This window comes from Procambarus clarkii, chromosome 31 (genome assembly GCF_040958095.1).
Source record: "Procambarus clarkii isolate CNS0578487 chromosome 31, FALCON_Pclarkii_2.0, whole genome shotgun sequence".
Classification (NCBI taxonomy): Eukaryota; Metazoa; Arthropoda; class Malacostraca; order Decapoda; family Cambaridae; genus Procambarus; species Procambarus clarkii.
This window is the reverse complement of record NC_091180.1, coordinates 28313288-28328877: the sequence shown is the minus strand read 5'-3', so window position 1 is coordinate 28328877 and position 15590 is coordinate 28313288. Positions and strand designations below refer to the sequence as shown.

General features: G+C 34.8%; 1 protein-coding gene across 6 annotated transcripts; it reads right to left on the bottom strand.

Moving 5' to 3' along the window:
• Positions 1–3271: 3271 nt before the first annotated feature.
• LOC123758809 (uncharacterized) lies at positions 3272–13754 on the bottom strand. Of its 6 annotated transcripts, XM_069334616.1 has the most exons (4): positions 13574–13754; positions 9735–11244; positions 7473–7564; positions 3272–5383 (listed from the first exon to the last, which is right to left on the bottom strand). In XM_069334616.1, the coding sequence occupies exons 2-3, from the start codon at positions 10401–10403 to the stop codon at positions 7520–7522; spliced, it is 714 nt and encodes a 237-aa protein (XP_069190717.1). In that variant the 5' UTR covers positions 10404–11244; positions 13574–13754; the 3' UTR covers positions 3272–5383; positions 7473–7519. The 6 variants fall into 6 exon arrangements, 5 of the variants coding, with proteins under 5 accessions (XP_069190717.1, XP_069190715.1, XP_045599490.2 ...); XM_069334614.1 differs by lacking the exon at positions 7473–7564 and having other exon boundaries at positions 9735–11256; positions 13574–13750; XM_045743534.2 differs by lacking the exon at positions 7473–7564 and having other exon boundaries at positions 13574–13750.
• Positions 13755–15590: the final 1836 nt, after the last annotated feature.

Genomic DNA, 15590 nt, shown 5'->3' with positions numbered 1-15590 from the left:
TATGATAAAGATATATTTTCTTACTAGAAATATATAGTAACTACTAGTTATGGTAACTAGAATACTTCATATATGATAGGAATTGAGAATATTGTCTAAGAAGACTTTCCAAGAATTACATACCGAACTTTAAGTCCATGTGAAGCGGTGTCTTTCAGATATATCCTAACGACTCTGTGAAGCGGTATCTTCGAGTCCTAGCGTCTATATGAAGCATTACCTCAGAGTCCTAGCGTCCCTGTGAAGCAGTACCTCAAAGTCCTAGCGTCTACATGAAGCATTACCTCATAATCCTAGCGTCTCTGTGAAGCGGTACCTCCGAGTCCTAGCGTCTCTGTGATGTGGTATCTTCGAGTCCTAGCGTCTATATGAAGCATTACCTCAGAGTCCTAGCGTCTCTGTGAAGCGGTACTTCCGAGTCCTAGCGTCTCTGTGAAGCGGTACCTCCGAGTCCTAGCGTCTCTGTGAAGCGGTACCTCCGAGTCCTAGCGTCTCTGTGATGTGGTATCTTCGAGCCCTAGCGTCTATATGAAGCATTACCTCAGAGTCCTAGCGTTCCTGTGAAGCGGTACCTCAGAGTCCTAGCGTTCCTGTGAAGCGTACCTCCGATTCCTAGCGTCTCTGTGAAGCATTACCTCCGAGTCCTAGCGTCCCTGTGAAGCGGTACCTCCGAGTCCTAGCGTCCTTGTGAAGCGGTACCTCCAAGATGAGTACTGGACCTTGTGTGTACAAACGGAGGATAGGGTCAAGTGGTCCCTCGGATAAAGTATTTTTTTATTCTCTATATATTTGGGTAAGATTATTATTATTGCTATTATGCACAATTATTCGTATTTGCAACTGTTCTGAAGGTTCCTGACTTAATACTTCATATTAATTATATATCTTCAAGCCTTTTCAAATCGTTGTAGTACTGTATAATGTACGCACCAAAATCTTTCCAAAGAAGTAATGTACCTTCTTCGTAAACAGAGAATATCAATATTAGTATTAAATACTATATATCAAATACTTAAATAACTGAAACTTTTTTTCTTTTGTATCAGCAATTTACAGTGAGCCATCTGCAGGCGCAGTAAGAAAAAGAATATTGCGCTCAGCAGGAAAATTACATGTTGTCGTCGAGTGAGGTAATGGCGCAGTGAATCACTCTGGAATGTTATAAACATGGCGTAGAGTATCCTATAACTCAATGCTAGGACAGTCACATTTATCTAGATTCTGCTGGGCCAAGAACTCATAACGTGTTACTCTTGACCCTTTAACAGCATATGCTCTACTATGGTTATTTCCATCTGGCGTCTAAGTCCTTTTTACAAAAGTTGGTCTTTCAAACAGAAGAAAACGTAATATAAAAGTTTTCTAAATACACGCACCTACGTGCTGTGCTTACGTCATTTTGACGTCATATTTTTCAGTTTTGGGAAATCATCGGGCTGGAACCCCGCCTACCAGTCAGTAGAACCTCACACAAACACCAAACCTACACACCTATAAACTCGCCACGAGAAAACCATTCTTATCTGCTCTATGAAAATAGGAATACTAAATTTGAGACTGAATCAATAATTAAATTACGCAAAGTTAGTAATATCATGCATTACACGACCCCGGTAATTGCATGGTACAGTATTTAAAGTCTGGTCACAAGATGATCATGGAACTCATTCAGCTGCTCCAACTTTTCCACGCCTCTATGTGCTAAAATTTCCATATGATTAAGGCATTAATTTTTTATTTTAATTTACAATTCTAATGAATATTATTCTAAGATCTTCACGTCGACGGTCATATTAATTTTTTTTTTAAATTTTCTTGCATATTTATAATATAGTCACTGATTTGCACCCACGGACTTTAAATACATGAAATTATCAGGTTTCTGCAACTAGGTCATCAATGCTGTAGCTTACACGGTTGAACGAATTAGGAGGGTTCAGTTTCTGAGCCAATTATGTGCCTCTGTAACTTTTAAAGCTACCAACCACAGGAAACGTTTAGGGTGCATAATAAATTAACTAAACTTCTATATACATCGGCCTAATGTCGTTCTATATTTTTAAATACAAAAAAAGGTCGACGTCTTTCAGTTAACTTTTAATAAAAAATACTGCACAAGCTAATTTAAGCTAAACAAAAGCATGGGTAAACATCAATGGAGAGAGTGATATTTCTTGCACAGTAGAGGCTCGTAGATCTTACTTGCACTCATGCAAGAGCACCAGTGCAGGCACACAAAACTTCCTTTACAACTCAAACATTTTACTCATATTACAAATCTAATACAGTACATAGCTTTGCTTCCTCAATGTACAAGTCTTATAAATAACCCTCGGTTTCTTCTAAGGTACCATTGTGCTGCCTCAATTAGTGCATTAATTCCAATGATTCTTAAACTGAAGGTTATTTTCAATTTTGAAAGTTACATTTCATTCCATTAAAAGTCCACAAATTAACCTTGCATAGCCGATATGTAACAATGCTAAGGGGCTTAAGGAATAATAAATTATGTTAAAAGGTTGCAGTGGAAATATTGCAGATTGGGCGGCCAAAATGTGCATAATATGGAGGCACAGTAAAGAATATGAGATATGGAATGATTTCCCATTGACCAGAACAGGAAACCTGTTGGGTTTATTGGGATTCCCCTAAGTCAATGACTGACCTAACACAGGATGCAACCCACAACAGTTGTCTAATTCCCAGATCATAGCATCTCAGTCCTGAACAAATATCATACAGCTGAACTTTCGGTTGGGAATCGACTGTGATGACCACTATACTACAGAAATATATGGTGTGTTTGGTACCAGTACATTACAATCACATGGACATGAATAAATAATGGATGGCAATTTTCAGAAAATCAGTAGGCAATCAATATTAAGGAAAGTGAAAATGGAGACATACAAAACAAAGTGCCATGAAGGTACTGGTATGCTGTATATGGATCAGAACTTTTCCTTCCCACATCATTTACCCAACTTTTAAATTCCAATTTTCCACCTGATTCCTCTTCCCTTTACCTTAGAGGATGACCTAATGCAAAGTAATATGTCAAGACATAACACAGAGTCCATGAATCTGTGTGTGCAGTGCCCTGAATTGATTCTTTTTTATATAACCACTTTATGCAACATACTTTACCACCACTCATTGTCAAACCCTTCACAACTTCAAAAAGAAATTTTATGTATATAGCTATTGTTTTAAATTAAATGCAAGCTTGAGAATTTGAACCAAACTTGACAAGAGGCTAATTAAACCTAAATCAATTTATATAACCTTTATTCCTTAACCCTAACAGGTAAATTTAAATGAATATCACAGTAGTAAATATGTAGTTAATTTCATCAATAATATATTTACCGGTAAGTGCAGATTTTAATTTTAGATAAATAACACACACACATATATATAAATATATATATATACACACACACTCAGGCTGTAATTTAAAATGTGATTACCAATATGTAATAGTTCCATGGTTCTATCTAAAATGTAGACCATTGGTAGATGATAGGAATTTTGCAAATTTAACCTCAGGTAGGAAGAAGTTGGGATTAATGTATGATCTTAATAAAAAATAGTACTGTATCAGTTTTGATATAACTTACAAACCATGTATGAACATGACATCACATACACGACATTGAAAATAAAATATATAGCGTCCGCATTACAATTTAATAATTTAGTTTACATATAATTTTTTTTATAGTCATACTGGCTTAGAGCTTTCTCCTCATAATTAACTTACTTTTTTTACGGGGGATTTCCTTACTAAATCCATATTATTTCAGACAAATTAATCAGGTTCTATTTTATCTGGGAAAATGTATATTCTACTAAATTCAGTAATATACTATAATGAAAAAACAATGTTCTGAATAAACAAAACAAACAATAATTAATCAGGAAATAGACAAAACAAACAATAGTTAAGCAGGAAGGCTCCTATCATTCCTTTAATATATTAAAATTAAGAGAGAAGCATCAAACTTGTCATTCCTTTATTCTGTAGAATTATACCTGGATGTATTTCATAACTTTAAATTCAAAATGTATCAACTAATAGGTTTCTATAACAGATCTTTCATGTTGAACATTAAAATATGGTCATTTACGAAAGACCTTTGAATTTTGGCTTTACAATGCAAATTTAAATACAGGAAAATACAGAAGGAAAAAAGTTAAACTCCTTTGAAATGATCCTTTAATGTCTTATATTTACACATGAATGTGAGTATTGTACTAGTAATGTATTGGCTAGATGAAATAATAATAGGAATTTTCTCCTTATACTTTATGGTTACAATTTCTTCTCAGATCTGATATAAGATTATTATGAGTTTTTAAATATGGTATTACATTAATAATGGTCATCTTGTAACACCACTAAAATGGCCATCTTAAATTTAAAAAAAAATATATGACCATATATATTCTTACACAATAGAATTTAATATAAATTACATCCTCAAAATGTGTTAAAAAGTGCTACATCATATAATAATTCCATAACACTTTATTCAATTGATGAAGCTATAATGATGTTCAGAAATATTTGTTGACAATAGATTTTATCTGTAGACTACATTTTGCTAGTAATGTACTGGCAAAACACCATCTACACATAAAGTCTACACACATTTAGGAGTATATTTGCATCATTAGCAACAGTTCATGCTCTGCTCAAGCTAAGCTACTGTATAATATTAAATACATATAACTCATATTTCAAGTAAACAGATGCAGTGTCTCTAATTTCTAATGCATTCATGGCTTCAAATAAGATGGAAAATAATACAAATAAACCTAAAATTTCTTCTTAATATCTTGCTAGAAAAGTATTCATATACAAATCCTTTAAAAATATTATTACCAACAATAATTTATTTTATTTCATGTCCATATACAAATGCTCTATTATGCTGTACTCAGCTTACCCACCATTTGGTTTTCTAATAACATATTTATACCAATATAACTACCAGTATACTGTACCTAGTTAAAATATGTACAGTATAGTAGGTACATATAAATTTCTGCACACATTTTGCAAACTCATTTACAAAATCTACATTCTCAACTATAAATTTAACAAATGTCACTGATACCAAGTATATCAAATTTGTATGATATTTTGTATCAAATGTACACACAGTATATATATTGCCTTTTCATCTCGGAAGTACATTATTTTCAGTTACAAAATATAAAATGAATCAAGCAGACACAAAATATTTAAAACATTTATGACCTTGACAGTGACCAGGTAAATACCAAGCCTTCAGTGATGATAGTCGACCTATAATGAATCACAACGTCCGTGCATTCTTCTCGAGCTACGCAAGTTGTATCTTGGTCCGCCTTCACACTGAAACGGTCAAATTAAAGTTTATTTTAGCTCTAGGTTCTTTTACTCCCAGTTTAGTGAGATAATTAATTCAAAATTCCAAACATGTAAGAAATGCTACAATAAATATCAATTATTAAAGTTAAGGAAAAGGAAAAGTATGCACCAGTCTATCTGATACAGCATATGAATTATAACCTTTAATCCCCCTCCCCACCCACTATATCGCAGTCTGTTTGATACAGCACACACATTTTTAATCCCCCCAAGTGTTCCAACAGAAGTGTTTCAAATGATGATTTCTAGTAAAACAAAATATGAGCAAAACCACACAGAAAAAACAGATTAATAGGGAACAGACAAATATGGAGGGGGGCTTACTTATAGAGTGGAAACCCAGAGCTTAGGGAAGGAGGAACTTAGCTACTAGAAAGGCACATAATTGCCACACAGGCCTGGTGAGGATGGTAAACATCTAAGAAAAGAACCCCAAAGAACAAAGAAAGAAAACCCCAAAGAACCCCAAAAGAACACACAAAGAAAAGAACCCCAATCCTAGGACCAAGAAAGTTCCAGAGCAACAGGATCTAGCTGGAGGTAAAAAAATAGGCCTAGAACAATTTGAGAAAAAATGAGAGAAAAGCCTCTACACAGAAATAAAATGCTTCACAAAGGCCAAACAGTAGGAGGCAACACTATTAAGCAAGTGACAGTGCTCCACAAAGAGCCAGGGCAGAAGTAACATGACCACCAGCACAGAAATAGAGAACAGCCAGTGAAGAGAAAGGAAAAGCTATAATAACCACTAAGTCACCTCATACTGGCAACAAGGAGGAAGCAAATGGGACATTTAAATGACCTGCCTTCTGATCCCTATAGCAAAATACATAGGTGTAAAATCCCCCTGGCTGGCAGTATCTAGCCGCCATGTTGCTATCAAATTGAGAATTTTACTAGTATAACCATATGATGATATATTCTGTATTATACCTGTCATTCTTTCAATACTATTAGGTAACTTTCTGTAACAACTTTTGGTACTTGACACCGGCATGTCTGCCCACCCTGTTGCCACAGGCAGTGGCTATCGATATGTTTGCGAGCTCTTATTTTGGGAACCACCAAGAGTTAACATATGATGCTAAAAAAAAAAAAAAAAAAAAAAAAAAAGATAGCATAGTGTGCTAGTAGTGTTTGGTGATGTTTTCAAATTGTTTGATAATTTTTTTTTATTAACTCACTTGCTATAGCTCAACACCATGGCTGGTGTTGAGCTATAAATGGCCATGTTAGGTAACTCATTTCATGGAAATAAACAAACATTAAGATGCAATATTAATAAGACATAATGGTGTGTTGGCATGAGCTGGTGTAGTCCTCAGGTAATTTGGAGATACAGTACAAAATTGTATTGTGCTGCACCTGGTTACAGTGGCTAGATACAAACACCTGGGAATTTGTGGTGTCAGTATCTCGCCACATTGTTTATTACCCATAATGCACCTTTCTTTCTAATGCACCTGTCAACCAGTATCAGGCTACAGTTTTAAAGTGTACATCTACCTGAAAACAAGAGCGAAAAGTTTCATAAAATGTAATCCCTTAAATTTGACTCAAATCATTATTTTACTTTGACTTGTATAAGAAGCATGTATAGAATTTTGGAAAACCATACCTTTATATTTGTATTAAATTCCTGTCATATTTCAATATTATATTGGAGTTCAATATACCCAAAGAGTTCCTGGCATTTTGGTGATACTGTATGGTTCAAGCTAATGGTGAAGACCCAATAGTCTTTTTTTTTTTTTTTAAAGAGAGGCTATAAGATACTACTCCCATAACAAATTACAGTATACTAACAAGAGGCTAAATAATCCAAGGTTAATAAAAGGTATTTTAATCAATCAAGAAAAATCATGAGTATGAGAACAAGTACAACTAGGAATTAAAATAAATAAACTGTAAAACTAATCAACAGAGAGAGAACTTAAGCTAATATGAAAATAAATTTTTAAAAATAAAGAACAGCAAAATCAAGAAAATTCTCTCATATCTTGAGATATGAGAGAGTAAAAACCAACTTAAACAATAAACAAGTAGAACTCACTGTAGATGACAGGCCAATGATATCAGCCACTAAAAGTGCCACATAATTTAGTATTTTCTTTTCAATAAGAAAAACTCTTGCAAATAAAATCCCTGCAACATAAATCAGTGTAAATAGTTATCTTATTGGCAACTATTAAAATTCTCTACCTCTCCCTAACCAGTTCTTCAGATACTATCTCGATAATACACCCACATTAAACCAAAACAGGATACCAATATTCAACACAAACCCTAATGTACCAAAATGCCTCAGATGTGCTAGTGCCTAATATTGAATTACTCTACAAAAAATCACTAAACTCCAAGCCATCCCTGATATTCTTAAGAAAGCCAGAGTAACTTCAGGGCAGAAAGGTGTAGAGCATAACAACATTAATAATCATCAACCAACATAACCATATTACCTAAAATACCTTACTTAAAGATAAGCTTTGCTCCTATCTATCCTGCAAATTTTACAGTGGTTTCTTGTATACTCAGGTCATATGTTTGTGATTTTTTATACTGTACATGTTTTTACTGGTGTATACTGTATATTACAGCACATGAATAAAAATAAGCTAAACTCTTTAAAACTGTTTTGCTTCACTTAATTATTAATTTCAGTGAATTATTCACCCAGATCAAATAGGATAGTATAATTTTGTGTAAATTGAGTTCAAAGTAAATTGCTGATAAGCTGTTGGAAAAACTATTATCTGAAGAATTTTAATGTACAGTACAGTACAGGTTTATAATACAGTACAGAAGAACTTCGGGTGACGAGCAGCCCCATCTACGAGCTTTTCAGGAAATGAGTGAGCTACTCGCAGAAAATTTGTCTCAATTGACGAGCTTCCGCTCAGTTAATGAGAAAACCACGACGGTGCTTCCTAACGTTCCCGCTGGTTCTCAGACGCCTCTGACGACAGTGTTATTGTTTCGCAAGACGAGCGTTTCACATAACAAGCTCAGTGCTGGAACGGATTAAATTTGTAAACCAAGGCACCACTGTACTTTATTTACATATACAACTGATCCGAGCTATTTTTGTTTGTTACTTATATAAGTAGCTTATCCTCAAGCATATACAGTACTATCATTGAATGATTAAAAAATGTGTTGATGCATCACAAATTTAAATTTAAAATAGTATTACTGCACTAAAATATTGATTTGGAATGTTCAATATTTTTAATGCAATATACTGTACTGTATATTGCTGACCTTGTATTACAGTCCTGAGCCATTAATAGCATCACCTCTACCATATTTCTCGCTTTAAGGCTACGAAGAGATATACACCAGTGAAGGATGGAAGAAGTATAATACTAATGATAATCTGCAACATTTTACTGTTCTCACTATCATCCACTCACTTCAACATCCACAATGCTTATCCTACTGGACAACCAAAATATACCCAATATACTTCTGCAATTTCATAGGCTAGGTATAAAATATTCCTAGTAGTGGAAAAACAAGCTTGTAAACATTCATTCCCTTCTAACAAACTGCCTCCATTCAGTTCTACTACTTACCATTTATTTTGCACATTTATCATGTACAAAGCTATTTGCATGAAAATCACACCATATTGTCTCACAACTACATCTGCCCACCTATTTCTCAACCTTTCAATTTTCCTTCTCCATTCCAATTCATAAATAACTCATCCAAAAAACTAAGTGAATTTATTTCACCTGGCTATACCATGATCATTTGATCTTGAACAGTCTTACTAGAAATACCTTTAGTCTATACATGAAAATTCCCTACATTGTATGGTATTCAAGAAGACAACTAGAATTATATCATTAACTCTTAAATTCCAGCAAAGACAAAAATTTTATTGTGCTATACAGTATTACATTTTATTAAAATTACAACTTATCACTGCAACTACAGTTCTGCAGACAAAAAAGTACACTTACTTTTATTCACTACATTGACAGGTAATACCATATTCCTATGAATAAACAGGAATTTCCCAAAATGCCCGGTTGGATAACAGGTTGGTGACACGTAGTTTAACATTGTTGGGGACATGAAGCCCATTAGGTTTATTGAGATTCCCCCCCCCCTCCCCCTTAGCAAACACTGACCTTTCCCACAGAAATCTACCAACTCCCAGGTACCTATATACTGTTAGGTGAACAGAGGCATTGTAAGGAAATATAGTACTATACTAATATGCCCAAAAATCTCACCCTGCCCAAGAATTGAGCCTAGGACTACTGCACTACAATATATATAAAAATATAACTATTAATTAAATTACCTTCATCATGTAAAAATCATCTTTGTTTGCGTCTTTTAGAAGATGCTTGCCGCTTGCTTTTGCGGTTGGTTTCACAGGCAAACCAGGGATACAAGAAGAACCCTCTTCACTAGTGTCCCCTACTTTCACACAGAAGCAGAAATTTGTCAAACATTTGGAACATTGCTTTTCATTTGTAATTAAAGGCAAAAAATCTTTGCCATTTTTCTTCATACTAGACACACTATGTGAAATGCAATTATTAGAGGAAATTCTCTTTCTTCGCCTAGTATCTGACCACTCCTCATGCTCAACATTTTCTGTTCTTGGTTTCTCCGAGCCATGACAAATATACTGTGATGGGTCAATTTTGTCAGGACATGATGCACTACACTGCTTGCCTTCAGGAGATAAACAAAGATGAGGATAATCAAATTCCCATTCATCACTGATTAATAATTGTCCCAAGGGAGAACACTCACCGGGCTTCAAGCTTTCTGAGGACTGCAATTGTTCAAACAAAACTTGGCAGGACTTTTCATTTTTGGCAGCACTCAAGTCTTTATCCTGCAACTTCTCAGTGATATTCTTGTCATTTTCTCCCACTTTACAAATGTCATCACTTAGAAATAACAAGTCTAAATCTGACAATTTTGTAACATCATAGCTTTTAGAAATGTCTGATTTCATTCTTAAAAAGTCTTGTAATGATGGTTCACAATATTCTTGTAAATTTAATAAATTAGACCACAGCTTGGCTTGCTTTAATCTTTTTAATAAAGATTTTAGTGGAGGTAACTGAAGTTCGATATTATAAATCAGTTGTTCTAAGCTGTGAATTTCTGACTCTAGTTGAGAAGGTAAAGGGACTGATTTATATGTATTCAGGAATGGGTTATAACCTTTCTTAGGCTTTGCCTTGAATTCAATCTCAGGATCAGTCAAAAATCCATTTTTTTTTTTTTACGAGTGAGAGGTGTATCACAGATACGAGGTTCTGATGGTTTTTTATCAGTCACTGACTCGCTTAATCTTGTTGGGATATTGCTTTCATAAGGCATTGCTGTAATTCTGCTATCAGATATATTAGGGTTATTTACATTACACACACTGCTGCAAGAAGTGTCTGTAAATTTGTTCAGGTGCTGTTTATTTTTAAGGGAAGTAAAGGGGTCAGTGGTGCTGGAATCATCGGAAGTAATTTTAGGGCTTTCCTTTTGTGAAGAGGGAGAATAATAACGTTCCTCTGATGAAGTGGTTGAGTAGTAATTGCTTTCCATTGATGATGTGGATATCCAGGTCTCCCATGATGAACTGTTGCCATCACTCTTTGACTCAAAGACTTCCTCAGGCACACAAGTATTGCTCGAGATATCTGGTTCAGAAGAACTAATTCTTATTTGATGTGGAGTCGATAAACTTGATATACTGACATTTCTTAAATGCTCAGACATGGTGGAACTAATGCCTTTAGGTTCTCTGTTAGGAACAGCTTCAGACATAGTAATCTATAGTCCCCTGCTTCCAAGATCTGTAACAGACACTAGTATAGTAACTAAGAATTACACAAGAGGTAAGAGGTTAATGCAAAGTAAATGACTATTATTCCTAGATAAAGAAAAATACAAGTTTTATGAATTCCATCAAATAAATCTATTTTTTTTACCAACGATACATCCTAAAATTTAAAATTTTTAAATTAAAAAAAATTAATTTAAAATTTACATTTTAAATTTAAAATTTAATTAATACTTGCATTACTAGACAATAAAAACAGCCATAAGAATTCACTGCAACCTTCAATGCCACACTTATACTTCATGGTAGCTTATTCATTACAATTAAAAATATTTTTTTTTTAAGATATAGACCTCTAGTCATGATCATTTGATTTGATCTTTCCCTTCAGTCTTGTGCAGTTCTTTTGAAGATATCTTTATATCACTCACTCTAATCTACAGTTGATATTACTTACCTGGGAGCCACCATCTCCAGTTGACTTTTAATGGGCACAGAAAGCCAGCAACTTGCCAAAAAATCCTCCATTATGCCAGCTGAATTTTAAATTAAGATACTGTTTTGGCATTTGTGGGTTTAGCATGGAGCAAGTATATTATAAGCAGATAGGCAATTTCATGGAGTTATTACTCCATGTGTAAAAAAGCATCTCCTGTTTTCTATCTTATATTGTGGTTTGTTAAGCTTGAAACTGTTGTCCCTTGTGCATATTTTAGAGAAGTAGTCTGGATCTTCCAATTTTGTTCAGTGTTTTTAAAGTCTCAATGAGATCAGCCCTGTCATATCTGGTTTGTAGTACTGTTAGTCCCGAGACTTTCAACCATTCCTAGTATGAGTGTTGACTTACTTCTGGGATGATTTTTGTCATTTGTGTTGAACTTTCTCCAAAGCAGATATGCCCTTCTGAAGTTAATGTCTCCATGCTTCGATACAGTAGTATAAAAAGAGACTCGCAAGGGATTTGTACAGCTGAAAAACACTTTCTTTTTCTTGAAGTTAAATGTTCATTTGGTGCTTCCTAATGTTTGGTTGGCCATTTTTTCTGCAGGTAAATTTAGCTCCTACTGACATTAATGACTAGGTCAAGGTACCACAACAGTAGCAATGGCTCAATTTAACAAACCACAATTTGGCAAATCTCCGGTAGGAACACACACTTTCCACGCCAGGTTTACTCACCCAATTTGATGAACAAGAGTTTGCTGAAGCAGGGAATGTATTGATTTGCTCAGGATGTTGGGGCTGAGCCCATGGATGGAGGCAACTTTATAAGAATTAGTTGGGCCTTGGAAAAGCCACTGGCTATATTTAAAAATGAAATCATTTTTTTTTTCCAGTTGCCGAGGTTTTTGTTCAGTAAAATATGGGCCCCTCTTTCCTTTGAAACTGAGATCTGGAGGCTTGGGAATGGAAGATATGCTAGATGTGGTTAAATCTTTAACAGACAAGTTTTCTAGGTTCTCTTGGTTCTTGCCCTTCATGACAGCTTGAAATACTAATTTTGCTCAGTGAAATCAGTCCATAGAGCATGAGAAATACTAGGTGTGAATAGTAACTCTTAACATGGCTCAAATTATGTTTTTAATAATTTTTGTAGATGGGCAGAACATTACAAAATTACAGTATTGGACCTTGGGAAGGCCATTGAGCACATTTAAAACCAAATTTGATGGTTCACTTTCAGATTCCCCCATTTTTTGTTTAATAATATGGGTCTTTTTCCTTTTAAAATGAGATTTCAAGATGAGATTTTTAAGACATGTTCATTTGGTAGTGTTTATTACATTATAGATTGAAATGAAAATTTTGCTAAATGAAATCAGCCCATAAGCGTGGGAAATGCATAATTGAGGCATCTCTGGTTACAACTAATCCGTCATTGCAACTAATTGGGTTGGTCCCATATAGTGTTTTGAACCAAGATTGTACTGTACTGCTGTGTAGTACTGTGTATGCTCGGGAATCAAAATTATGTCGAACTCGTCCCCATAAGAGTTTAGCAAACATTTTTACCAAGAGTATCCAAAAAATGAAAAAATGAAAATTTATTTCAGTTACTTGTTTGACAAATCGCAGTAACCAGAATTTTACTGGAGCTGAGAATACCAGCACTCAAAGTCGAGTTTATTGGCGTTTCTCTTTCGGTAAAACCTTTTAATCTGAATTCCTTTTTGCCTCAAGTTACCAACAAGGCTCAAAACTTCCCTTCAAATTGCATGTGTTTCGAGTCAAGAACGCCCATCAAACATCTTTAAAGCATTAACTAAACCTTTATTGATCCAACAGTCATAAACTCCTTGATGCCCTCTCCCTAGAAGGAAAAATAAAATGAAAAATATTACCAGGAGTTCCTTAGGCCACGTTGAGGTCTCTCCTGCTGCCACTGTCGCTTCGTACACCTCCAGCCACCACATTGTCTGCTTCGTACACCAATACTCACACTTCACTTCGTACATCAATTATCATCTTGTTTTAATAATTGTATTTTGTGTATTTTGTCACTGGGTAGTATACTTACACTATTCAGTACGCTTCACACATTCCTAACACCTGCTAACACGTAATATTTTAATACACCTAACTAACAAACCCGCTACAACGCATTCACTAACACCTCTACTTTAATAAACCCACTAACAAACTCGTTATAACACACCCACTAACAACTAAAACACAACTAACAACTAAAACACAACTAACAACTGCTGAAAACACAACTAACAACTGCTAAAACATAACTAACAACTGCTAAAACACAACTAACAACTGTTAAAACAGAACGGCTAATTACAGCCGTTGGTGTGATGCGAGCAATAAACTCTTGGGCACTTCTTCGCCGTATTTAACTACAGTAAACACAGGAACAGAACATCCCGAAATCCCCGTAGTTCACCCACGTATCTCTATATAACCACTGTACTAGGCTATTATATATTTATATTGCACTAACGATACGAAAAAAATATTAAATTTCCTGATGCAGTTAAAAAATATTACGCATAATAAGGTTCAATAAAATACTTTAAACAAAATAGCCCACCTAAAAAATCGACCATATACACCCTCTTCCCATTTTCTTTGCCTCGCTCTCCATCTGTCAAAAAATCCATATAAGTCTTCTCTACATTATTCATATTTGAAAAATTTTCCACAAATTAACAAAAACTATTGTCTGTTTTATCCAATATCATATGTAAGCAATAATAATTGATTTTTTACTTTCTTGAATCAAAAGTTATAATGTCAAGTTGAATGACAGTTAATTGTTTAATAAAATAATTTGTTTCCTAATATTGAGAGTGCATATATAGAGGTCCCACAGGAGACTAAATTAATATCTTCATTCCCATACTTCAGAAACATAGTCTTAATACTTCAGAAACACAGCGCCATAATACTTCAGAAACACAGCGCCATAATACTTCAGAAACACAGCGCCATAATACTTCAGAAACACAGCGCCATAATACTTCAGAAACACAGTCTTAATACTTCAGAAACACAGCGCCATAATACTTCAGAAACACAGCGCCATAATACTTCAGAAACACAGCGCCATAATACTTCAGAAACACAGTGCCATAATATTTCAGAAACACAGAGCCATAATATTTCAGAAACATAGAGTCATAATACTTCAGAAACATAGTCATAATACTTCAGAAACACAGAGTCATAATACTTCAGAAACATAGAGCCATAATACTCCAGAAACCTAGAGCCACAATAATACAGGGGCAACAGTATGACAGAAACCTAGAGCCACAATAATACAGAAGCATGGATGACAATACTACAGGAGCATAGAGCAACAATACTACAAGGGGGGCATAGAACCACCATGCTATTAGGGCATAGAGCCACCATGATATTCTGAGCAACAATACTACAAGGAGGGCATAGAAGCACCATGCTATTAGGGCATAGAGCCACCATGATATTCTATCATCCAAGAGAACGGTTAAATTTTGTCCGAGTGCGGTAATTAGTGTTGAGTGTATGGCCGTGACAGCTCTAGTAATTAATCGTGACGCGCTCTGTACCTCCCAGCACACTGTGCTGAGACTTCACCTGTACCTCCCAGCACCCAGCACACCGTGTAGAGATTTTTCCCTGAAGCTCCTAGCACCTGCAACACGTTGCTAGGAACTCTCATGGCCAGATAGGTCTACATTTTGTTGGAACTACTTGATCAGTGGGCCACAGCGCGTCGTCTCTGGCTTCCAAAAGTTATATTTTGTTTAAATATATTGCGAATAATTATAATAATAATAATATTATTATTAACATTTTCCTCTTGGGTATCATTCAATAAAATACAAGTAAAAACTAGGCAGTAATAATAAAGTAATTTATCAC

What these genes read in the sequence shown, in the direction of transcription:
- LOC123758809 (XM_069334614.1), bottom strand. Translation starts at nt 10,403, where the DNA reads ATGAAATCAGACATTTCTAAAAGCTATGATGTTACAAAATTGTCAGAT. An exon ending in ATGATTTTTACATGATGAAG is followed by an intron (nt 5,384 to 9,734) that starts GTAATTTAATTA and finishes TGACCGTTTCAG; the next exon opens with TGTGAAGGCGGACCAAGATA.